Source organism: Leuciscus leuciscus (genome assembly GCF_965113295.1).
Source record: "Leuciscus leuciscus genome assembly, chromosome: 18".
In the NCBI taxonomy this organism is placed as follows: Eukaryota; Metazoa; Chordata; class Actinopteri; order Cypriniformes; family Leuciscidae; genus Leuciscus; species Leuciscus leuciscus.
The window spans coordinates 10618083-10644704 of NC_138742.1; the positions used below are offsets into that span (position 1 = coordinate 10618083).

Consider the following 26622-nt stretch of genomic DNA (forward strand, 5'->3'; position numbering starts at 1 on the left):
CCTTTTCAATGAGCAATGCTCATGATCAAATTTGTTGGTCCAGCACATCCCACAGATGCTCAATTGGATTGCGATCTGGGGAATTTGGAGGCCAGGGCAACACTTCATTATGTTCCTCAAAACCACTCCTGAAAAATGTGTGCAGTGTGTGGTGTGCATTATCCTGCTGAAAGAGGCCACTTCCACCTGGAAACACCATTGTCATGAAGAAGTGTACCTGGTCTCAAATTTACATCCACATGAATGGCTTGACCCAGGGTTTCCCAGCAGAACATTGCCCAAAGCATCACATTCCCTCCACTGGCATATTGTCATCCCACAGTGCATCCTGGTGCCATCACTTTCCAAGGTAAACGACGCACATATAGACAGACAGTTTTTGATGTAAAAGAAAATGGGACTAGGACCAGGCGACCTTCTTCCGCTGCTCCAAGGCTTTGTTAGGAGATGATCAACGATATTCGCTTCACCTGTGACTGGTCATAACACGTTTGCTCGTCAGTGTACACCACTGTAAGTACAGTTCTTCTGCAATGCACAATTCCTTCCCTCATAAAAGATAAGGATGCAGTGTGAAACCTTTTTCAGTTTTTAACCATTAAATTTTTTGTCCCCAAAAAAAACAAATGCGGTAATGATCTGATTTATCTTGGAACGGGTAAGATTCGTTTAGGGCTGTACTCAACCAAAGAAAATCTTGGTCGACTGAAGTCCTGAAATTTTCGACTAAAAAGCGACTAAAATCGACTAAAAATGACGAAAAAACGAAACAAAAAACGTTAAATTAATTAGATGCGCACTGTGCGCAGTACTTGGTAGCCTTGTTGTCCGCCTAAATGCAGTGTTGTTTTTGGCAGCCCTTTTAGTTTTAGTCTTAGTCTTAGTCTTTTGGACGAAAATGCTTTTTAGTTTTAGTCACATTTTAGTCACTTATAAACTTTATAGTTTTAGTCAAGTTTTAGTCGACGAAAACGCAAAAAGGTTTTAGTCAAGTTTTTAGGCAATTTTAATAAAAAAAAGAAAAAAAAAGTAGTCTTTAACAAATTAATTTAGGTTAAAAAGTATTGGAAATGGGCTTAGGTTTGACAGGTTGTAGCAAGTGTTGCAATTCGAGTGTTGTAACTCAATTCAATTTGAGCTACTACAATATTACACACAGATAAAGTGGTAACAGTGGAATCACTGTTTTACTCCAAAAAAGCCAGGAATAAAAACATTCTTACTTTGGCAATTGTGGCTTTATTATATAATTAGTTAAATAATAATTTATGTTATAATTTATGTTATAATCTAAGTTAATGCTCGGACACACTCGGTCTCTCTCTCGCGCGCAGACACACTCGGTCTCTCTCGCGCACAGACACACTCGGTCTCTCTCGCGCGCAGACACACTCGGTCTCTCTCGCGCACTGTCGCTCGCTCGCGCAGTTCGTTTCGCTTTTGTCCAGTCCGGCGCCTCATATCGAAGATGTGTGGCGAGTGACTAGCCGCAGCCGCAGGTGTGTTGTTGTTGTGTGGAATCTGGTGCGCGGCATGGCGGCAGCCGGGTGGTGGGCGTACCTAAAACAAGGATAGGAAGCGGCAGCATTGCTGATACTTTTTTTTTGCTCAAAACAGATCAGATTTCACGCAAAATAGGCAGACATAACATGCATTGTGAACGTCAGACTTATAATCATTTTCGTTCCGTCTCGTCTCGTCAACGAAAACTCGAAAACGTCTCGTCATGTTTTAGTCACCTTAGAGCCATTTTTAGCTAGTCATCGTCGCGTTATCGTCATAAAAAAAAGGTGCGTCAACGAAATAATTTCGTTATCGTCATCGTTGACGAAAACAACATTGCCTAAATGAATTATAAATAAACATAAAAAACTAGTAGGCTATTTGCAGTATATTAAATCGTTTTTGACCTAATTATTTTGCACTGAAATGAGTCTGACACTCCAGTCTGTCGGCTCTGACAGCGTTGCATCACGTGCACCTGCGCAATTTCATAGCTTATGATTTCCGAAAATAGTACTATGTTGTCAACTAGTGATATCATCACAAGAACTGTTGAGGAATATGCAACATAATTTAGACAATTATTTTTGTCATATGTTATAATAATAAGTTATAACTGTCAGACACTATCATTTCACCGTGCATGTCCTCGCACCGAGCGAGTCTGAACATGAGATCAGCTTCGCAGCTGAGACACGAATAGACTATTAACTCTTAATAAACACAAAAGGCACGTCCACTTTAATAAAAAAAGAATATTTATTTAACAAACCAGATCAAGAGCAGAAACGAAATAAAGTGCATAACTGAAAAATAAAGCATCCTAGGCTCAAAACTAACACAACCAACAGCACAGCGCAATTGCGCATTAGGCTCAAAAAAAAAAAAAAAAATTAGGTTTTCACACTAAAACATTGAAATATGCAAATTCTGATATGTTCATATAGCCTACTCAAAACAGACAGGGCAAGCTAACGCAGACAAGTGAGCTTACCACTTTTAGATATGTCATGTTTGTCGTCGAGCTGTGGAAAACTGTTGCTTGCAAACTTTGCATTCGACCTTTTTCCTGTTATCAATTTTAACAAAATGCTGCCACACTGTCGATTTCTTTGTTGTTGACATGTTAGAAGAGGACTGACTATTAAAGGCTCTCACAATTAAATAAATAATATTCAGCATCCAACCTTCTATAGTTATCGCTCTCTCTTGGGTTGGGCTAATCCAAAAAAGGTGAAAACAAGGGGGGTGTTCTGAAGACAGACTGTTACAGTGAAACAAGGGTACTCTGAAAACACCCCCATTAGCAGTTAGTGCTTTCCACCTGATGAAATGAGCGCGCCTCAGCGCGGCAAAACTGATGAAATAAACGCGGCAAAACTGATGAAATGAACGCGGCAAAAAATCAACCAATCAGAATTTTGGTCGAACCAGAACGTATCGACCAATTAATCGACTAATCGACTGGGACAGTACAGCCCTAGATTCGTTCAACGAATCTTCTGAAATGTCTACAGAGAAGGAAAATATATTTGGAGATAGAGAGAATGGCTGGAAAGAGGTAGAGACTGTGGTGGAGACAGAAGAAAAGTAGTGGGAAGGAAAGAGAGAGAGAGAGACGAGTAAAATTGTCAGCCTCAGTGAATGGCGAGCAGCTCTGGGCGGCGGTGGGGTCATGGTGAGCTACAAACAATCTGCATTAATTACAGCAGCTGGAGATTCACTCAAACCCAGAGAGAACAAAATGCTTGTGTCTCCTGCATAGGAGGAAAGAAATTGGCTTTAATGAAACGCAAATGCAATTCAACTTCTCCAATTCCACACCCGGCTTCAGAGAGTTGAGAGAGAGACAGATAGCGACCACAACATGAAGTTGATAGCAAAGAATAATAATCGATGTTTGGGGGGAGGGCGGCTTTTCGGATGTTGCGTTTACGTTAATGAGAATCTGGCATGTTCTGTTCCTTCCACATGCACTTGCTTTCATTCTACTTGCCGAGAAGGGACAGAAATTACCCATCTCCATAGAAACCAGGCCATATTCCTTTGAAAGCAATGGAGCAAGGCTACGACGGTGCCTTGCTTTTGACCCTATCATCAATTATAGAGTATTTCAGGAAGTAAACTAGAGGACCGCAGAAAGGCTTACCTTGCCGGCAACATGATCATTAATTTAATGAAACATCTTCAAGGCACTAAAAAAATCTCATCTCTATTCAGGAAAGTCAAGGTTATTATGAGGCTGTTATCAACTGGAACAAAATAACCTTTTTTTTTCTCAGGCGTGTTTGTTTAGTAAATGTCTGCATCAACTTTTTAAACTTGGAACCTTTAAACTCGGTTTACTTTTACGGCCACTTAACAAAACTCTTTGAAGTCCATTTTTTCTAGCTAATCAAATCAAAAACAATTAGTTGCAAGAAACTTTTTCCCACTAAATCCTGCCCTGAACACAAGCAGATGTTGCTAACGCTCATTTTAATCTTAAAATATTTGCATTATAATTAAGTGACAATTAAGTGACAAGTGCTCATTTTAATCTTAAAATATTTGCATTATAATTAAGTGACAATTTTGTAATCTCTTCTTACTTTATATTGGCTTCACTCCTTGTTGCAGCAGTGTGAAACTGTTCAGCGGATAACTTGAAGCGTTCCTCATTCTGCAACACAAACAATGAAGATACTGATTATGAGATGAACCTTCAAGTGGGGGATTATACAATGAACAAAGCTGACAGAATAGTATAGAATAGTTTTATTTTTATTTTTAATGATTGGTTCGCCTGGAAATCCAGACCCAAATCTGAACGATTAAGGGTCTGGCATCGACTAATGAAAATCGACTAATGAAAATCGCCCAGCTCGAGGGGCGGCGCCGAGCATGCATTTGAAAATCTCACTGCACGCAATTGGATAACACTACGACCAATCACAACCAATCACAACAATCTCCTGTTCCTCTTTTAGATAAAAAGCCAAGTCTAACTCGTTCATTGTAGCGGCCAAAGCCGTTTCAAACAACTGGTGTTCATCCATAGCCATCTTGCAATGTTTACTAATGACTTCGACGTCACAGCGCTGTCGTCATCAGTTTAGCTCGCCTCTAGCCCGCCTAAATAACCCGACGTGATTGGTGCAGCTCGGATACAAGGGCATATTTAATGAGCATCATTACTCGACGCCAGAGTGACTCACTGAGCAAATTCAATTTGTGCTCTTGCGAGAACTGGATTTCCTGGGTAATGATTGGTGATATTTGGTGTCCAAAAACTACAATTTTATTCAAAAATATAAACATTTCATATTGATTCCAAACTTTTGCAGAGCAAATATTCTTAAAAGGCCATTGGGAGAGAAAATGCATCTTGGGAAGACAATTATGGAACTTAAGTGAGTCACAACGAGACACTGAACACTCTTTTGTATGTTTCTTTTTTTCTTTTCTGCAATGCAAAAAAAATAAACGGAAAAGAGCCAAATGATGAGTGTATGAAGCTCCACTCATCCCAAAATCTAAAGTATATAGACATTGGAACCTCTAAATTCTGAATTATTTAAATTAATAGTTTAATAGTTTTCAGCTTTCTAATTCTACCACTACCTCTTGCAGTAGAAGAATGTTTGGCTGTTTAAGCACGATCACGAAGACAACTACACTTTAAATGTTTAGGGTTTTAATGAGGCGTTAGGCACCAGTTACGTACAGGAAATATGGGGACCTTTCTCAGATTGTGATGCTATAAAAATACAAAGCCATTTACAGAACCTGCAAGAAACCAAACAAATGTTATTTATTGTGTTCATTTTATTTTTCCCCTGATGTTCACTTATATAACAAGGTTTTGTGCACCAAAAAAATCATTTGTTAGTTACTTATGACCATTTTCCATGCTCTTTCTCTCTCTGATCCTTAGAATGAAACACTTCTTTTTAATGCTGTGCCATTGAAGTCAGCATGTAATCAAAAATAGACTATTCTTGTTTTTTTCATGGAATATTGCAGCATTTATTATAAGTGATTTATCCGTGTACATCATTTTATTTAAATGAATGTACCCTTGTTATCATTAATCAAAATAACCTCCCTCTCTCTTGCTATGACATTTCTTCTCTTCTCTGATGACGTTTACTGGCAAGCGGGCGGGACAACCCGTCACTCATATGAGATCGACCAATAGCAAATCACAGCCATCCAATGATCCAATCAATGCCCGATGGACAAAATCAAGTCCCGCCCTTTTTTTTTTTCTCATTTGAGAAGCCACTTCACTCGGAATTCAATTACAATAGGGAAGAAAAGTCTTCCGCAACTTCAGTTTCATGCCGAATTCAATATTATGTAAACGCCATCTTCACACACATTATGAAATGAGACGTATAGAAATTAAATTTACAGGCTTTTTATAACAGTAAATCACATGAAGCAAATCAAATACTGTTTTTTTTTAAAGAAATGAAAAAAAAGAGAATTTTTTTCAATTATATATATAAAAATATACATAAAAAAAAATAATATATATATATATATATATATATATATAATTTTTTTTTTATATATTTATTAGACACATACCATATATACAAAAGCCTACAAACCACAATGGGCGGGCCACATTTCTGAACTCCGTATAGGCATTGCTGACGTGTAAATGTGGGCGGTCATGCGGTAATGTATTCATAAAAATGCTCTCCATCACCAGCAACATTATTGACTGAATTTCATTCTACGGGCTTGAAGCTGTAGAAAGTGTTAAATAGAATGTGGGCGGATCCTTTATTATATGCAAAATAAACAGTGAAAACTGTTGAGTATGATGCAGTCTAGCAGGATTACCGACACACTGACCCAAATACATTTCCTGAATCCCTTTATCCTTTCAGGGAGCAATCCCTGACAGATCTTCAATTCAGGGTCATTTTCATGCCAGCGGGAAACACTTAATGCTGTAAAACAAAACTAATCCTCAATAACAAGAGCTTTCCTGCCAGGGCCAGTGAGCTTAGGACACTAATTCTGTAAATGAAAAACACTTGCGTATAGATCTGAAGCAATTGTTGAGATTTACGTGGGGCCTTTGGATACTTTCAAAAGCCTTTGACATTTTCCATGTCTTCATTGCAAGAAAATGATATCTGACCATCATCACATCTCCAATACAGCAGTTGACACTGGATGGATTTATGTTAGAAATGAACAAGTGACTAAATGAGAACACGGAGAGGAAAGATCAGGGTTACCGAAATGAAAACCCCCTCTCGCATCCTCGCATGCATTAGCACAGAGCGTCCCTTCCTGTAGCATCTCAGCAGGAAAGGATTTGTGCGTTATAATCACGCAGCTGGCACCTGCTTTGTCATTCTCCTCTTTGCCTGGCACTACCCGTCAGTGACACCCTTGCCTTTCAGTCACAGCCGCTGCATTTCTAATCCAATCAGCATTTTAATCTGTATCGGGCAGCTATGCTTCACTGCAGGGTGCATTTGCTGCAAGACTTCCTCCTAAGGATGAGCACTTCCTGTGACAGACAGGGATCAAAACTGGGAAATATATGGACACGAAACATTAACCATCCATTATGACAGTAAACCATGTTAGTGTACCATCAAAAAGAACCTTCAATTTTAGAACCGTGGCATAGTTGTTAGCGCACTTTTTCAAGACACTCTGGCTATGTATATACTGCAAAGATTGTGGACGGTTTGGGTTTGAATCCTAAAAGCAAAAAGAGTCAAAGTAAAAAAGTTGCTAAAACATATTAGTTGATCGGTTGCATTTTGTGGCACTTACACAGAATAAAGTACTAGGACCAGGCATTGCATCTGGGGCCTATTGCACCGGTTATACATAAGGTACAACCTATCCTAGTAGGGCATAAATGGGTAAGATACAACTGAGGCTACATATTATTAAATATTAGAGTGCTGCACCACTAAACTTATTTAAAACATAATCCCGTGCATTAACTATTTACATAATCATCAGGAGCAATGCATGGAATAAAACGGCAGACCAATTGGATTATATCAATGAACTCATGTTTTACCTGACAGACTTCAATTCTTTAGACTTTAGACAAACAGTTATGACACATAAACAGATATGATAATCTTGTACACTCATATACAGTTACAAAAAAAAAAAATGGTGTATTAGGAGATGCACCGATGTATCGGCCAACAATTGGTATTGGCCGATAAAAGCTATTATTTTCACTATCGGCCATCGATAAACAAAAACAAAATACAAAAACAAATGAACAGTTCAGAGGCAAAAGCCTCTATGTGCCATCTGAAATTTTCTTCTAGAATGATCATTTTTATCAAGCTCGTATATTTAAGTTCAATAATTTCACTTAAATGACAACTAATAGGTAATATTCATTGCCATTTAAGTGAAATTACTGAACTTAAATATACAAGCTTGATAAAAATGATCATTCTAGAAGAAAATTTCAGATGGCACTTAGAGGCTTTTGCATCTGAACTCTTCAAATACTCTCTGATTATGTAATCCGTATGGCGAGTCAGCATCGTCAACTTCCCTGACACATTCATAATCATTACTTTTGCCGGTGCTTTGCGGCAATCTTTATGTGTGCGCTTGAGTGAGAAATAGGCTATGTGTTAAAAGGCTCATTATGTTTTAGTAATTAGTAATTAAATTAGTATAAACGTGAGATTAGTCGACTAATGGCTTGATTGAACGACTACTAGTTGACTAGAATAATCTTTAGTCAGGGGCAGCCCTATTTTTTTAAACAGTGACAATTTAATATACTAAGCAACAAAACTGTTTTCAACATTGAAAATAATAAGAAATGTTTCTTTAGGTTTCTCTGAAGGATTATGTGACACTGAAGACTGGAGTAATGACCGCAGAAAATTTTAAATGCAAATTTAAATGCTTTAAAATTTCACAGCCTTTATGACATTTTCCATGCCCTCATTTCAAGATAATGATATCTGACCATCACTATAGATTTATGCTAGAAATGAACAAATTACTATTATTCACAGTATCTCTGTTTTAATGTATTATTGATCAAATAAATGCAGCCGTGGTGAGCATACAAGACTTCTTTCAAAAAGGATTGTGGGTAACAAATTATTATAAAAAATAAATAAAAACAATGCAGGTCAGGATCTGTTTGACTTTAACCACCAGCAAATATGTAGGAGATAGTCTTCACTTAGAACAGCAAAAACGGATATTATGTCAGAAAGGCCTTGCTTACATCTTAAAAGCCATGTCTAGATTTACTTATGGACGATTATATAACGGAATCAAGCAAGATACATACGAAAATTTAATAAGGCTGAATAAGCAGATGCAACATAACGCAACATTTTGTCAACTCATCAGCGTTTACTTTTTGCATTACCATACTGAGATGCAACACAGCAAAAACGTAAGCAAAAAGTCCTCTTCTTGATTGTAATGCTGCTCCACCTCCCAGCTTCTCGCCATTACAGAGTCAACAAGCTATTAAACCCCTGCAGCCCCTGACATCAGCGTACACTCAACACAGCATGAAAAATGGAATTATGTATAATTCTGCTAAAGAATTAGAAAACTGAAATTTTAAATACTTTGAAGTAAATTAATTTAGGATTTGGCAGTGCTGGTGCCCCAGGCCAAAGAGGTCCGGATATCTGCCGCTCTCGTCTCCGTCCAGGTGAAGCCTGCCGCAGTCGGTTAGGGAATTTCTAGAACGAGGCCTCGCGTTGACAGCACGTCAGCCCAGCTGCCAGTTTTTCAGGAGGATTATTATCTCGTACCCACGCTCAAGTGCTTTGCAACTAGTGACAAGGGAGAAAGAGCGAAGCGGGGGAGGCTAAAACGGCAGGGCAATCAAAAAAAAAAATCTTGTCTCGAGAGTGCGAAGCAGCTAAGAGCGGGACGCAGACATGAGTTGACTAGAGAAGCTTTAGCGGGATTAGGGAGCGCCAGCGCTAATTCAAAATGGTGTCGGAATGCTGCTGTTTACAGCTTTCGCTTTCAGCTGTGCTAACTCACCGTCTTTGGCAGAATTTATGGATGTTAGGCGATTATGCGTGCCACCTTCAAAAAGAAGTGTGGGGGGGGGGGGGGATGCCACTTTACTGCGATAAAAGGCGTTCGCCACTTGCAGCGTGGAGAACGTTCCTGCGGTGGCCCGCCTGCGCTGCAGAGATAGACTTCTTCAGCCGCACACCTGCCATCGACGGGAAACGGGTGAAGCGGGATGGATACACCACACCTCTCAGAGGTCTGTCATGAAGATACCCCCTCCCCCTCCCCCCCCAAAAAAAAAACTCCTGCTGGGGTAACAGCAGTCTGAGCAGACATGCCAACTGCCTGCATTATCCCTCTCCCGTGGTCTGACTGTGTCACACGGCAAGTAAAGCCTGACTGCAAACACTCTGTGCGCCTTTTATTGCCAGCTTCTGATCCCTTTGGCAAACGGCGCTTCCTTGTAATGAGGTAAATATAAATACTGGGGCATCTGACACACTGGGTTGATCCTATTTGCTATTAGACAGAAGATAGCTCGTCTGTAACCTCAATGTGTGCGAGATAGCGAGTGTTTATGTGTGTGTGTGCACGTGTGTATAGATGGGAGGGGAGCTCCCAAATGTAGAATGTTTATTTATGATGATCGCACAGTAATTAGCACTGGGTCGCCATTAATCCTCACAGCCTGTGTCTGCCCTTAGCCAGCGACGGAGATTGACACAACGCGGACCAGCCCCTCATGCCCTGACGGAATACTTGTGGCATAAATTTAGTTAACCGCTTCCATACCATCCATCTAAGAGACTTTGTTGGGCTTTGAATCAGGGATGTGCGCGATTCAGATTTGAATTGAGAATGCCTTTTACATTCAGTTTCTGAATTTCAATTGAATTTGAAATGAGGTACAGAATTGGAATTTGAGTGTAAGGAAGTGGAGTTCAAATGAATTGAAATGCAAAGAAATGTATAACAAATTTTTAAGTAAGAAAAATAACTACAATCTAGACGGACAGACAGTCAGACAGACCAATAGATAGATATAGACAGACAGACCAATAGATAGACAGATAGACTGACAGACAGACAGGCAGACCAATAGATAGACAAACCGACAGAGAGATAGAAAACTAGACAGACCGAAAGATAGACAGACAAACCAACAGAGAGATAGACCGATAGAAAGACAGATATATAGACCAATAGACCTTATTCAGAGTAGCGCCATGACAGTGAGGCTGTGAGGGATAGACTTACCATGTTTTCAATGTCATCTGCTGTAAAAAGCTGTATAAAGCTCTTAGTTCACTTCCATAGCTCTTGTTGTCAGGAGTTTTTTGTCAGGGTTTCGTCAGCAGAACAATAGAAAAAAATACATAAATAACAGTACAACCCACTGAAGAGATGCATGTCTATGTCCATCCCTCACAGCCTCGCTTTCATTCACGTTAAAAAAAATCAAAGATGGCGCTGCTGTGAATAAGGTCTATAGATAGATAGACAGACCAATAGATAGATAGATAGAAAGACATACAGACAGATAGAGAGATGGATATAACAAAGAGTCAGACAGATAGACAGATATCTAGACAGACCGACAGATAGACAGACAGAGATAGACAGACAGACCAACTGATTGATAGATAGACAGATGATAGACAGACAGACAGCAGTGGTTGAGTCACTATTTCACAGAATGCATAGCAATATTTGAAATAAAATAAATGTTTGTGGACCAGGGTGGAAAAACGCTTCACTTCCCAGAATGCATTACCTGAGCATGTGCTCTAACTGCTATGCCAAAGCTCCATATTCAATCAAAATGAACAGTATTCACTTTATACCTTCCCATACAAGGACTAATGTCCAGTGAAATATTCGAAACGTAGATTTAATAGAAACGGACAAAATGGAAAACGGTGCTTGGAAGTGTATTATAAATCTGTCTCCGGCTCAAAATGAAACATGAATTGAGTCTGAAAGACAGTGGAGTGTAAATCTGCTGCGTGCAAACAACGTTAACTGTACACCGTGGAACAAATCCCCTCTTTTCAGAGACACAAGCGTTAAATTATCAGCCCGGCCAAGCCACCATGGATGCGGTCCCAGTGTTAATATTTCCTTTTGCAATCCTTTGTTTTCGCATCATAATGGAGCATGTACCAAAAACATTCATCTCCATCTCCTTCCCCTGAATCACTGGACCCAAAGTGAATAAACAAAAAGGCAATTCTTCAAGCCAGTGAGTGAGCAACCCTCTTAGTACAGCTTATATGAACAAAGCAAGAAGAGAAGAGAAGCTGAACAAAGTGAGGGAGTCAAATAGAGAGGAATTATCTCTCTAAAGCTGTCAAGGTGGCTGGGTTATTCTCTTGTTCTGAATACAGCGTATGATAGAGAGAATACAAATATTGCATTTAATGGCATATTCTTCAGTCACTGAATTTAAAACGACACCGCATATTATTATTAATGGAGGAACGGTCTTGCGATACGTTTTGTTCCAAACATTGTATTCAACGTTAATATGCAACAACATTATGGTGTTTTTTTGGACTGAGATTCTACAAATATTGCATTCCAGGAAATAAGGTGACTCAACCAGGGTAATCAACCGAATTCATTTAGTGTTAATATGCAACTAGGTTAAAAAAGGTTACCTTGAGAGTCATTGTTTAAATACTGCTGTGCATTCAAATGTAAGGATTTTTAAGACCTGCACCAATACAATTAATACTGTAAGTCCATTCAGAACAAACCAAAACAATTCAATGTTTTAAAAATGGTTTATGTACCAATACATACGAATAAGACATTGAGCGATATTTGACAATATAATAAAAGTGTGTTTAAAGAAAAAGAGATAGCAAAAAAAAATTCTAGATTTATTGCAGATATAACCAATTTTTTTGGTAACCTCAAACAAATTTTGCTGACTGCACTGGTTGACTCACTTTAATCATGAACAGGAATACTGTAATCAACCAAATTTGCTTAACATTACAACTACGTCACAATGTTTCTTCATCAAAGATTCCTCAAATAATGCATTGCATTCTGGAAAATAATTACTTAACCACTGTAAACAATCAAATGTTTAACATTTCTTTGGCAGTGGCTCTTAAAAAATTACTGTGCATTCTGGGAAAAAAGGTGACTCAACCACAGAAGACCAACCCTCTATGGACTCACTGAAGCTTGGGTCGCCATTGGCTAGTAAATGTCTTATTTTATCCGCCAGACTTTTTGCATGGAATGCATAAACAATGCAAATGGTAAAAAAAAAAAAGTGTAAATATAAATTTGATATAAAATATAAATTTCAAACATTATTAAAGACAAGTCTGTAATAAAATAAGAACAAACAGTCAAACTACAAGCAAAACCACAAATTAAAGCAATAGAACAAAGATACAAATATAATAAACAGTGCTTTTCCGTCTTTTCAGGTTGTAACACATGCTTTGTCTTTCTTGACTGTTTAAGTTCACTTAAAGGTTTGTGTGAGAAAACGAACAGTATTTATATCGTTTTTACCTCTTGAACACAGCCACGTCCAAGTGATCTGAGGGAGCGCGCGCATCCTGCTGTGTGACGTGTGCGCAGACTAGGGATGGGCATGATTAATCGACGATCGATAATTGATCGTTAAGAATTTCGTCGATCACGTTTATTTGTTATCGATTAAACTAATGCAGGTTGCGTTGCGTAGTGTGAGTCTTGAAGCAATGGAATTCATTTTAGCGCGGAGGTACCTGTGCATCCCGGCAACGTCAGTCCCCTCAGAGCGGGTGTTTTCGGCGGCTGGACTGGCTGTCACCAGGTTGCGGTCGCGTCTGATCCCAGATCATGTCAACATGCTTATCTTTCTCAACAGAAATCAGTAGACTGGTGCAGAAGTTCTATGGGAACTTCATGCGTTTTTCTCAGATCGGATAGCTATCTGATTTATCAAAACGATTCCATTTACACCTGGTCACATAAATGTGTTTTTGCAAAACGGATATAAATCCGATCTTGAATTCCCGCGCTATATGCATATTTAAATTGTTGCACGTCATCGAAAGCAACTGATATGAGCTGCATTTTATTGATCATCAGCGAAAATGTCTAAATCAAAGACCGCAACAAGATATTGCGGCAACAGCCCTGGTAAGATCATTTCGGTTCTTTAATTTTAATGAAGATGATTGTGTGTTGATGAATGACTTTCACTTTGATTTGCGATAGTTTGCACGTTGGCTTGATGAATAGATGCTCATCTGTGGTGATGCGTGTTGAAGTAGCGTCGTCATATCTGGATATAACATGACATATAGCCTATAACACGCTCTCACACGTTTATTTCTTATCATTTTTGGGATAAGTCAAATTTGCATATGGGGTTTCAACAACCAGATGCATTTACTCTTGTCCAGTTTCGTCTGGAATGCGTCTCAGATCTCCTCCTGAAGTGGTTTGAGCGATCGGATTTAAATCCGTCTCGAATGCGTTTCGGAGGGCATTTAAATTTGGTCTTTTCACGAGCGGATAGCTATCCGATCACAGAAAACGGATGAAGTGGCCATGGGTCTCTGTTTAAGAACGCCGGCTCGCAGCTGCAGGTTCCGCTGGTTTAGAGCACCGCAGGAATCTTCAAGTCTACCGAACGTCCAGTTTCACTGCCACAAGTTGATCTTCTTGTAATAAAGATCTCATCGAGGACAAACAAACTGTATTTTTGTATTTTCATTGCATTTTTAATTTATAAAAAGTTAAAGAAATAATGAATTTCAATATAAAAATATTAATGATTAATCGATAGTCGATCGTTAATTCTCCCGACGAAAATTTTATCGAATGCCCATCCCTAGCGCAGACTGGTGCATAGAAATATACACTAGATGTCGCCTTGGCTACTGCAGTTCATTGGAAAGAAACCGTATCCAAGGCGACATCTAGTGTATATTTCTATGCACCAGTCTGCGCACACGTCACACAGCAGGATGCGCGCTCCCTCAGATCACTTGGACGTGGCTGTGTTCAAGAGGTAAAAATGATATAAATACTGTTCGTTTGCTCACACAAACCGCTCGTTTCGTGTCTTAGGCCATCAATGTGTACTTACGATGGGGAATTGTTTAATTTGGACGATGGGGAATTGTTTTAATTTGGACTCTGTGCATGCTCTTTGAGATAGTGACCATAGACCTGCATTATATGACTGACAGACAAGAACAGTTTGACCTAAAAATATCAAAATTGAAACTACTGTGGAAAAAAAGACACCTACATCTTGGATGCCCTTGAGGTAAGCTAAAACATACCAAAATTTAATTTCAAAGTGAACTATCCCTTTAAGGCATTACCGACTATGTTTACTAGGACACTCGCCAAGACGGGCATTTTGGCATAACTTTGTGTAAAATTGTCCGTTCAAGCGCAAGACGACATGAAAGAGAACTCAATTCAGTATACAGACAGTATTGAATATGCAACAACAACATTGATGCTTGAAGGATCTGCTTCCACAGCAATCATGATTAACAGCAGTTAACAGCCATCTTCTGCTGTGGTGAAAGTTCCCTGTGTGCGATTTGATTTGAAAGGACTCACAAGACCGATTACTTTCTCCCGATCAAATCACTTTGATGGATAAAATTAAAACAAGCATGTAACGACCACAAATGGAGGGAAAATAGCGGAGTACAGATACATCACTAACAGTTTACTCAAGTACACAATTTTTAAACTACTTAAAGTACAATTTCTGATAAAAAACAAGTTAATTACAGTAACTAGAGTATTTGTAATTCATTAGTTCACACCTCTGTCAATAGAGTAACTCAACAATGTGAAAAAATGCCTTTTTTATGGACCACTTCCATACAGCACGGCCAGAGTTACACGATGGGCCATTTTCCTACGGCATGTTGGTAAAGAGGGGAAGAAGCAAATCTCACTTTTTGCCTGCTGCATGCAGTCGATAAGACCTCAGAGAGAGCGTAGGAAAGAAATGGGGGAGGGAGTGCAAGAGAGAGAAAACGAATGAGGGGGGACTGAGGAAAATCACAAATCTTGGAGAGCGACTCTGACTTCATTTGCCAATAGTTGAATGGTTTTGAGGCTTTGGCTAAAGCACTTTCTGCACCATTGCCCCTTGCCGCGCCGAGCAAGCCCTTTCCATTTAACGTAACTTTATTCGTTTTTTTGACACCAATGGGGGTTAATCAAGGTGTGAACTCAGCGGATAAAGGCAGTTGGTGTTGCTGCCCATCCAAATGGAGCCAATGCACTTCAGATTCCCACTTCAATGCTGTTTGAACCATTATGATCTCTGTCCAGTCATTTACAAAGGATAGATGGCTGAAGGTAGGGCAGTGGAAAATGGCCCTGCTTGGGCATTATCTCTCTCTGAAAGTGACTGAACGTGGCAGTAGAGGATAACCTGTGCTTTCATCCTCAAATATTATGGCGTAACTAGAATTGTGTACAAACAGACGCGTCTCGTCTTCGACAACTATAGCCATGCGTGAAGCGGAAAAACTGACAACAGCGTGGAAACAAGTTCTTAACCACCCACTGATCCGGAGTCTGCTTATGCATACCTTTCCTTGAGGCTCCGCATCATAACTTTTACTTCTCGAAAATGTTATACGGGAAGACAGAACTTAAAAGCAAGACATTTCAAAGCTTGTCCGAGAAATGGAATGGATGCTGTACCATGATATTTGATCATTTACACACTGAAACCATTAGTATCAGTGAGCAGTTTCTTCAGTATTTAGCATGTATAAAAACATACCAAAGAAGACACCAACCTTCTTCTCTAGTTGTGTGATCTGTTCCTTGTAGAAAGCATCCAGCGCCTTCAGCTCTGCTTCCTTATTCTCCAGCTGTTTCCCCTGCAATGAAGTAAATGAGTTTTGTGTCATTCAATTGCTCATCTTGACCAATTCCAGGGCTGTTGCAAAATTTCTTGTTTTGTAAAAAAAAACAAAAAAACATTAATAATAATATTATATATATTTATAAAACGGTTAGTTCCAATCCTTGATTCTGATTGGTCAATAGCTGTGCTTTATTCACGATAAAACACGGCTATGACCGCTTCACCCAACTGTTCTATGTATCACTACACAACACTCTTGAGAGATCGAGAAAGCGAGTGTAAAGTTACCTGCATTCACAGTAGACATTGCATTTTCCTTCAGGTCAGTCCTATGTTCATAATAAAATTATCCGTTTGAATGTCCGCTGCGATATCTTGTCCTTTTAACAGTTAACCGTTAAGGGGTTTTCCCGTGCCTATAACGTTAACGTCAGTCATTCTGTCAGTTGCGTCTTCCTTCTCCGTGAAAACAAGTTTGAGTCTTTTCAATATAAAAGTCTTCTCTACCGACTGACTCATTCATAAGACAGTCTTTGCCGCCATCTACTGGCGAAATAATGTATGTAACTTCTGTTGCTGTTCACGGTCAGGGACTATTTTTTCCAGCGGAAGGAATGCTTTTAGTGATTTTACTTCATGAAAGTTGCATAGATAAATATTTTTCGCCTTTAATATTTGTATTGTGTGGCACCCGTTTTATAAAAGCAATAAGGTACTCGAGGCAAGTGCTCCGCTTCGCGTCCTGCCTAACAACGCCCTTCAGCCATTACTTATTCACGATACAGCACAGCCTCTCGTGCCTTATTGCTTACATACACATATATTATATATATATATATATAATATATGTGTGTGTATGTAAGCAATAAGGCACGAGAGGCTGTGCTGTATCGTGAATAAGTAATGGCTGAAGGGCGTTGTTAGGCAGGACGCGAAGCGGAGCACTTGCCTCGAGTACCTTATTGCTTACATACACATATATATATACATATATATATATATACATACATATATACATACATATATATATATATATATATATATATATATATATATATATATATACATATATATATACATATATATATATATATATATATATATATATATATATATATATATATATATATATATATATATATATATATATAAATAATGTTTTTTTGTTTTTTTTTACAAAAAAAGTTAATACTTCTAGCAAATATGAAGAGAGAAAAAAAACAGAAAATAAAAACACAAATTATTTTTAGGTTGCTCATTTTTAACAAATTGCAAAAATTAAGAATAAATAATTAATAAAAAGAGGGGGGAAAAAACAATTGAGCCAATACATTTTTACGTTTTAAAATTTTAATTTCTAGCAAATAAATAAAATTGCCAAAAAATATATATAAAATTTATTTTTGGTGAAGCCAGTTAAAATGTTGGTAACTACTGGCTCGACTGAGCCAGTAAGGGGAAGAGTTTTTGTTGAGTTTTGAATCCATTGATTAACTTCCTCAGAAATAAATATGAGGCCAAACAAAAAAAGTGACATACTGCCCAGGCTCAAGTCCTGCGTGATCTAGTTGGTGATATTCATTTTACAAAAAAAAATGTTTTTTTTCACAAAACCATAAGGCTTATAAGCTCAGGACATTGAAAGAACAACTGTCATCATTGGAATTTCACTATTTGTTGGCATTTCTAGAAGATTCGTCAAGGTTTTCAGATTTCTGGGCACCGGATTAGCGAATGCTTTCGGCAACATATGTCCCGACTGGTACAAAACTGTTGACCAAACTCAAGAGAGGCCGGACGTAGGACATCGCACGGCGCAGCTTCACTCAAACAGCATGGAGCAAAAGCTCTTAAAACCGTTCTGCCGACTCTGCCAGAGACTTTAGGAAATGGACAGCTGGTGTAAGATTTTCAGCCCTCGAAAAAATCATTGAGGAGGATTTACAACACGGAGGGATTCCAAAAATAAACAGAGAAAATGAGGACACAATTTAAAGGTGATTTCATCCATGCTTGTGACGCTCAAACAGGTGTGCAATAACTGAATGTGATCGGTGAGGTTGGCATGGATTATGCATGCGCAAAGCAGGGGGGGGGGGGATTGCCTGAGATGATATGGACTATTTATGAGCATGCAAACATCTGTGGCTTTTGAAAAGCAATAGGAGTGATAACCTTACACAACACTGAGGGATGTACAAGCGCAAGCATACATACAAAAATGAGTTCAAAGCTGCAAAAAGAACAAGTATTCAAACAATATTCGACAAGGGAGCGAAGAAAGCGACATGCTCGCACACATGCGCTGGCTCATCCCCCCTGTAATTAGCATCTCTCTCATTCCGTAACTATGTACGAGGCACGGATACATTAGGCCCAGCGGGATACGGCACTCACACTGTCGTGCTTGCTCACATAGACGCACGTGCACGAGAGGCGCCCCGTGGTGCTGACCGGGAGAGAGGCGCATCTACGGTAGGAGCCAGACAACAGTGCACAACAAAGCACAACCCCAAATTACGGGCATACATAATCACCCCCTTCCCTCTGCCTCCTGTCTCGAGCGAGCAGTAAATCACCTCCATCAGCATGAGCATCATATGCAATTTTCTAGCTGGGTAGCTCCGAAAACCGCCACGGCGGCCGCCACGGTTTGCATGCTCACAATCAGGGCTTAATGCATGAAAACCAAAACACCATGTTTAAATGAGGAGGGAACAAGACGCGGAGAGATAGGAAGAAAGAAAGAGTGAATAAGAGAAATGTAACAACGACTGTGGAATAGGCCGTGCTTACCCAGGCATCCAGTTCAGAGGCAGGCTTGAGAAAGAGAGAATGAGAGGAGGAGGAGGAGGAAGAAGAAGAAAACATCACTTAACACATAGCTAAAGAAAAACACTTAGGCCAGAGATAGCTTCTTAAAGGAGAACTCCGGTGAATTTTTAAGTTAATCTTGATCGTTTTACCTTTGTGAGTACTGTTTATAGAAAAAAAAACGAACCGGATCGGTGCTTGCAACGCGGAGCTGTTACAGGTAATGCCCAGAGCTCCCATTCAGCTAAAACGGCAGTTCTGGGGGCATAAACCTAAAGAGTGTCTTTGTGCCTCTTAACAGACACAAAATGCAATTAAAATGTCTGTCCAACATGAACAGGGCCCTTACATGACAACAAGATGCGTTTAACAACTTAGCCATTGTTTAAACTCACCTAAATAGTGTTTTAGACGGCTAGCTGTAGTCTCGCGCTGAAGTCCCGTGGGAACTCAGTTGTAGCCGGAAAAAGTGCGCGTGATTTTTTTTCCCCCAAACCACTTCAGCGGAAATCCCGCCCTGCAGCTGATTCTAAGGTTTTCATTGGTCATGTCAATCGTCACTGTAACCTAAACCAATTAAATCAGCTGCAGGGCGGGATTTCCGCTGAAGTGGTTTGGGGGAAAAAATCGTGCACATAGTGCAGGTGGGAGGAGCGTCGTGTTCCGGCTACAACTGAGTTCCCACGGGACTTCAGCGCGAGACTATAGCTAGCCGTCTAAAACACTATTTAGGTGAGTTTAAACAATGTTGTTGTCATGTAAGGGCCCTGTTCATGTTGGACAGACATTTTAATTGCATTTTGTGTCTGTTAAGAGGCACAAAGACACTATTTAGGTTTATGCCCCCATAACTGCCGTTTTAGCTGAATGGGAGCTCTGGGCATTAACTGTAACAGCTCCGCGTTGCAAGCACCGATCCGGTTCGTTTTTTTTTCTATAGACAGTACTCACAAAGGTAAAACGATCAAGATTAACTTAAAAATTCACCGGAGTTCTCCTTTAACATATCGACGACGTGTTTGAAAATGTACATCCATATGAAGAAGACATGAAATGACATTTGTGGGGCATTTAAATCTCGTAATGTAAAGAATTTGTAAGCGAATCAAAATCGTGTACTTCACTAATATATGGAAGGTTGAAAACAGTGTGTCCGAATTCAAAGTACTTAGAAAGAAGTAGATGACCTATGTACTTCTGACGAGATTCGGAAGTGTGCATACGATGGACACTTTACTGTCCCATGATGCCACGGTCTATGGGCGGGTACATGTATGGGCTTTTTCAGATCTTTCAATCTAACGGACGAAATAAGCTCACGCAATTTACATACGAACGCACCGAAGATGACGGAAAAAACACACGGAGAGCATCAGCTTTCTGCTCTGACAGGACAATACAAAGGGGTAAAAATCGAATAAATTTACGATGAAAGAGGGACACGAGCAACACAGATATTTGGGGAATCCTTTGATGAAGAAAATGCCTATGAACTGCATAACAACACCATAGCAAACACTTAAAACATCTTAGCAACTGCATAGCAATAAAGCACCCACAGCACCCTAGCAACACATTAGTTTACCTGCACTTCTTTACATTCTTCATCATGAAATGTAAAAATCTAGTCAACTTGAATTATTTCTCCCACTCACATGGCCTTGGTTAAATCATCATAAAAGAAAATACATTTCTAGGCAATGAAAGATCACGAAAACACTTTCAGAACAACACGCAATGATGAATCATGCACAATATGCCCAAGGACATAAATTAAGAAAGTAAATGGGGTCAATTTTGATTTTAATATTGCTTTTAAGCAATGTTTTTTGCTTTTATAGACAGAATCCTCTCTGAGCACTACATCTTCTACATCTTATGTCCACTTTTTGTACTTGACCAGTTAAATATCAAACATGAAATGGAGACTGTAAATGGCCAAGCATGAATCTCCTAGGGCTCGTAATTGCAACTGTAAATTGGGTGCTAACAAATGTATAATGTAGTATTGAATCACTCCTCATTATAGGAGCAGCAGCAGGGCGTTTCACACGTATTTAATGAACAGGAAGGAGAGGGTAATCTGGTCTGCTTGCTGAAGCCAAGTGCTCAACACTGCCAGAGCTCGCATGGATCTTGATAAGGCTGACTTAAAACCAAGAGCTGAGCATCAGAGACCACCTAGAAATATGGTTCATTCAGCTCATGTTGTTAACAGAAATTAATTATTTAATAATCACTGATTGTCAATTTTACTCCTTAGTTGTTGTTGCATTCATGAGAATAAGTGTTGTTAACTAAAACTATTAAAAATCCTTAACCTGATCTAAAATAAAACTGAAATAAAATAAAAAATATTAAATGCAAAATTTTAACTTAATTTTAAACAAATATTAGAAATGTTGCTTTGGCAACTACCTGAAATGTTTAAGTTGGATTACTACAATTACTAATAGTATGACTGAAATAAATACAAATCAAAGCTAAATAAAATTATATTAAAAATGACAAAAGCACATTAAAAAAAGTTTAAAACGAAAACTGAAAATATAAAAGCTAATTCAAAATATTTATGAATACTATAAAAGTATATAAATAATACTAATAATGATGAGAATTAATAGCATCTTTATTGAGCCAATCACAATCAACTATATTCTATCAAACTAATCTAAGGGGTTATTTACACGACATTGTTTTCAACTAAAAACGGAAAACTTTTAAAAACCTTTTGGCTGTTTATTTAAATGGAAATAGCGTTGGGGGGGGGGGACCTGAAAACACAAAACGGGATTCAAAGTGTGCATTGTTGAAAATGGTAGCATTATCGTCTCTGTAAACTACAAAAACGCGAATTTGACAAAACGGTGACATCATGTGCTTAGCAGCATAATACAGTGTTTTTAGTCGTTTTCGCCGATCCGTGTGAACGGGGATCGTTTTGACAGTGTTGTCGTCTGTATCTGAAAAACACAAAGGAAAATCTTTTCCATTTTAAACACATCGTTGTTGTGTAAAGGTACCCTAAGGTTAATTTCCATTTCCATCCTATTTTTAGTCTATAATGTGCCATTACATATGGAATATTTACATATAAAGCATTTGTTCATCTGCAATATATTGCTAAAATGTTATCAAGATGTTTTTACTACATATACACAAAAACATTTAACCATTTACTTCTTTCCTAAAATGGCAAAACAGCAATATGATAAAACCAACATTGTTTAATAAATAATGAAATGTATTAATAACAATAAACACTTCTTCAGCCAAGTAATATAGTTTGTCAGCCTATCTGTTGGCTATTCATATAAATTGGCACATTAATATAGATTTCAACTGATGTGCGGTCAGAGGCATGAATATATTGGCTATTTTTAAACACCTTTGATTGCAGCTCATCCAATAAGATTTTAGTGTCGGTCCTATACATTTTAATAAAAAAATGTTTTTTTTTAATTTCTAGGTAGATTTTTATATACAATGGCATTTACAAAGCTACTAAAGTTGTTACCATGATGCAAGACTAGACAGCCTAAAATAGCCTCTCGAGGACCTAAAAGTGACTCAACTCTTAGCTGAAGAATCAAGAGTTTGCTCCCTGCTGGTCTGATGACGGCAAACTCATCACTCAGTCTCAAAGAACTCTCAGAGCCTGTTGAGAGCCACACACACACACACACACACACACAGCTCCTGACTGCACACAAGCCTTGTCATTTCTTTATTTATCCTCTTTAAATTCTCTGTGGTGACAAAGCCAATCTGATGGGCGTGCTGCACTCATGTAACGCTCTGTTTGGGATCTGGAGCAGGCTGATAATACTCAGGCAAGCATGAATTACACTGATAAGTCTAGAAATGAGCCCTGCTCGGAGTTGGGTTTACCGTAAACAATGGTGCATGCGTGTGCGTTAGGCTGGAACTCAGCACCCAGGCCAGGAGAGATGCAAAGTGACAGGCCGTACGCTCAAGAAGAAGTGAAGAGACTGGAGGAATGAACTGAAGGCTGTTGAACACGTTACGTCAACTGTAGCGTATTATTCTTGATCACACCTAAAGTTTTAGCATGTTTAGATAGAGTTGCTCTTCAGATTAAATAAGAGATGTTACAGATAAATGTTTAAAAAAGAACTTATTTGAGTAAACCATGATAAAACCCCAATCTGAGGGGGGAAAAAAAGTTCTCTTTATATTTTATCTGGTAGAAATGGAGTAAAAAAACATATCCATTAAATCACAAAAAAAAAAAAAAATAGTAGTAGAGTCAAAAAGGTTGAGAACCACTGCAATATAGAATCTTAGAGCAGGGTTCACGATTATACTAAAGGTTTCAACATTTGGTGGTTCCCATATAATAATAAATACAGCATTATGATAGAATAATATTAACACTGTCTTGATGAAGGTGCAATAATTCTCATAATACTAAAATATTAACACTGATGAGAATTATTGCACCTTCATCAAGACATTCACAATCATCAATATTATCAAACCAATCCAAGGCTGATGTAATTAAAGTCATGGATAACTGCCGTTTGCATCCCGTTTTAGGTCTGTAATATGTGTTTACATTTGGAACATTTGTTTAAAGCATTTGATCATCTGCAAAACATTGCTCAAATATTGCTAAGACGTTTCTGCTACGTTTACACAATTAGTGTAATTTCATAATTAGTTATAATATCAATATAATATATTGATTATGAATATTTTATAGTTCGATTATTGTTGTGGAATCAGAAAAGTTGAGAAACACTGCATTTTATAGCATCTTACAGCAGAGTTCTCAATTATACTTAAAGTTTCAGCATTAGGAGTTTCCAGTCGAAACTAAAATGAGATTTAGAAGTTAAAATGCTTCGGTCCCACACCATGTTCGAAAACATAATTAAAACAGCTCATTTCTATTTATTACCACCTCTGGTAATGATAATCCGCAGTTAAATGCTCTCCCCGTATGAAACTTCCAGATAACGGTCTTGCCATACGGCTATTGATTAACCTGTGTCATATGAAAAACTGATTCAGGTTCATTTAATTTAATTTCAAGTTTTGGAAGCTCTGTGATTGAAACTCGGTTGCCATGTATTCTCAGATCCGTCTCTTGCACACACACACACACACACACACACACACACAGTGCATCTGTTGTGTCCTGCAGTGTGTGTTTATACTCCGTCATCCCCTCTAGGTTGGATGTGCTGCGTTGCCATCTGATATCTGGGCACAGCTTCCCTCCCGCTTTCCTCGTCTATTTACTCGTCTGCGTTTATTTAACACGTAGCTCCCGGCTAGGCAATAAATTAGCACTTAATATTCAAACTGACTACTCCGAGTGCATAACGCTGTGGTCGTCTGGGGAGGAGAAGGAAGGGCCACTTGCTTCTCTCGTGCCACTGCAATGAATAATTTCTCTGCCGACGTTACGGCTCTTATCTGAGCCCGATCCGACCACCGTGCCAGCGAGAGCCAATGTCATTTTCGAGCAGGGTCTTAAACGTGATATTGATGACATGAGGGAAAAGAGATTAGAGCAACAAGACAAATCCAGAAGAACTATTTGACAGAAGGTCGGGATTCGTTTGGCACCAGAGGGAGAGACACAGGAATCAGCCCGGAACGGTCAAGTGCTCACGAGGTATAAAAATTTTATATGCTCATCTTCCTTTACTGAACGGCGGGTAAAGCGTTCAGCTAGCAATCATAATCCCGATCGCCTTCAGGGGTCACCTGCCCCTAAATGATGTCGTTCCCCATCATGTTTCATTGTTGCACTTTTTTTTTCTTTTCTTGAAATGCTCAAGGAAATCTTTCAAAAGTTGTTGCCTAGCAATTGGCACGTTCATATGGGAAATGTGGGTTTGAATCTAGTCCCAATTCTATCTTCTCTCTCTCCCAAAATAATTTGCTATCCCCTTTCAAATTTTGAGGTCAAAAAAAAAAATATTCCCAAAAAATGTCCAATAAGAGATCTCAAATTTTATTTTAAAACGCTAAAAATAACCATATGTGGTGCCAACACATTTTTGTGCTCATTTGGGAAATTAAGGTTTAAATTCAGCTACAATCCTATTTCCTCTCTCTGCTGAAATAATGTCCTGACCTGTCCCGGGGGGACAATAAAAAAAATTGTTTAGTTGTTTCAGGCAGCATAAAAATAAAAAAAAATAAAAAAAAATAAAAAAAAGTTGAGGCCTAGTGGCTTACACATGTTTCAGACATGTTGAGCCTTGGTGCTCATACAGGAAACACAGGTTTGAACACAGCCAAAATGAATCTCTTGCCAGATTATTCCAAAACAGACAGTAATTAAAAAAGGCCAAAAGCAGGCAAAATCCCATATACAATTTTGAGGTCAATAAAAGTGGCAAAAAATTATAAACTAAACTTTTCTATTAAAATGTTCAATAAAAACTTTTAAAAGTCAGACGTGGGCTAGAGGTTAGCACGTGTAGTGCAAACACATTAAGGTGCTCATACGGGAAAATAAGGTTTAAATCCTATTTCTCTTTTAAATATTGCATTCAATAAGACTATGTTCAGACTGCATGCAAAAGTGATGCAAATTAAAAAAAAAACTGCTCATATGTGACACAGATCGGTTTTTCTCATGACAGTGTGAACAGCACAAACCACATGGAGTCTGATGTTTTTTTATTCTGATTTGGGCCACTTGATATGTGGTACTAAATCAGATACAGGTCGGATGTTTTGCAATGCAACCTCAGTCTGAACAGTCATCGGAATTCATGCGACTTTTAGCGTTACTCTAGATCAGCATTCGTCACAGTTATGTGCTGAAGGGAGTCACTCCAAAAATTTTACATACATAGTTCTGTGGTCACTCAGTTATGGAAGAAAGGCTTGACAGTAGTCAGTGGAGGGACATTGAGGTCTAAGTCACAGTGATGGCTCTATACAAGCAAAACTTGAGGGAAAACCATAAGCTTTTCCTTCATCTTCATCTTCCTTATCGCACAAAGTCACGGATTCATCGGCACATCAGCCATGTTTACGTCCGTATGAAGCGTTATTGTTATTGTTCTTTTGCACATACGGGTCAGTTCGGGACCATGATCAGTTCACACTCAAATCTGATACTGGCAACATTTAAAAAACTAATGCGTACAGCCAATAAAAAACAACAACAACAATCTAATCTGAGCAATAAATACTAATTGAGCACTAAGGCTTCCAGTGTGAACGTAGCCTTAAAGTGAGGGAAAAAAGGTCCAAAAACAGAAACTTTCAAACAAATTTTCTAGTTCTATTTTGCTAGTCTTGAAAAAAAAGGTTGTAGCCTAATGGCTAGCACATCTTTCAGATATGTTGAGCCTTGGGGATCACACAGGAAACATAGGTGAATGCAGCCAAAAATATTTGTCTCTTCCGGTCTCCTATTTATTTCATTGACAATAAAGTCTAAAAAC

At 38.6% G+C, this 26622-nt stretch overlaps 1 protein-coding gene and 1 long non-coding RNA gene across 3 annotated transcripts in view; one reads left to right on the forward strand and one right to left on the reverse strand.

Annotated features, from left to right (window-relative positions):
* Positions 1-26622, reverse strand: part of chchd6a (coiled-coil-helix-coiled-coil-helix domain containing 6a) — a 71341-nt gene that overhangs the window by 30638 nt on the left and 14081 nt on the right. Inside the window, exons 6-8 of one of the 2 annotated variants that reach the window (XM_082146278.1) lie at positions 19166-19189; positions 16299-16382; positions 4095-4165 (exon numbers count right to left, since the gene is read on the reverse strand). In XM_082146278.1, coding sequence (XP_082002404.1) covers positions 4095-4165; positions 16299-16382; positions 19166-19189 — 179 coding nt within the window. The remainder of the gene's footprint in view (positions 1-4094; positions 4166-16298; positions 16383-19165; positions 19190-26622) is intronic. The other variant, XM_082146279.1, reaches the window with a different exon arrangement.
* LOC309481403 lies at positions 25371-26346 on the forward strand. Its single transcript, XR_014200003.1, has 2 exons — positions 25371-25594; positions 25632-26346. It is a non-coding gene; the product is annotated as an uncharacterized lncRNA (long non-coding RNA).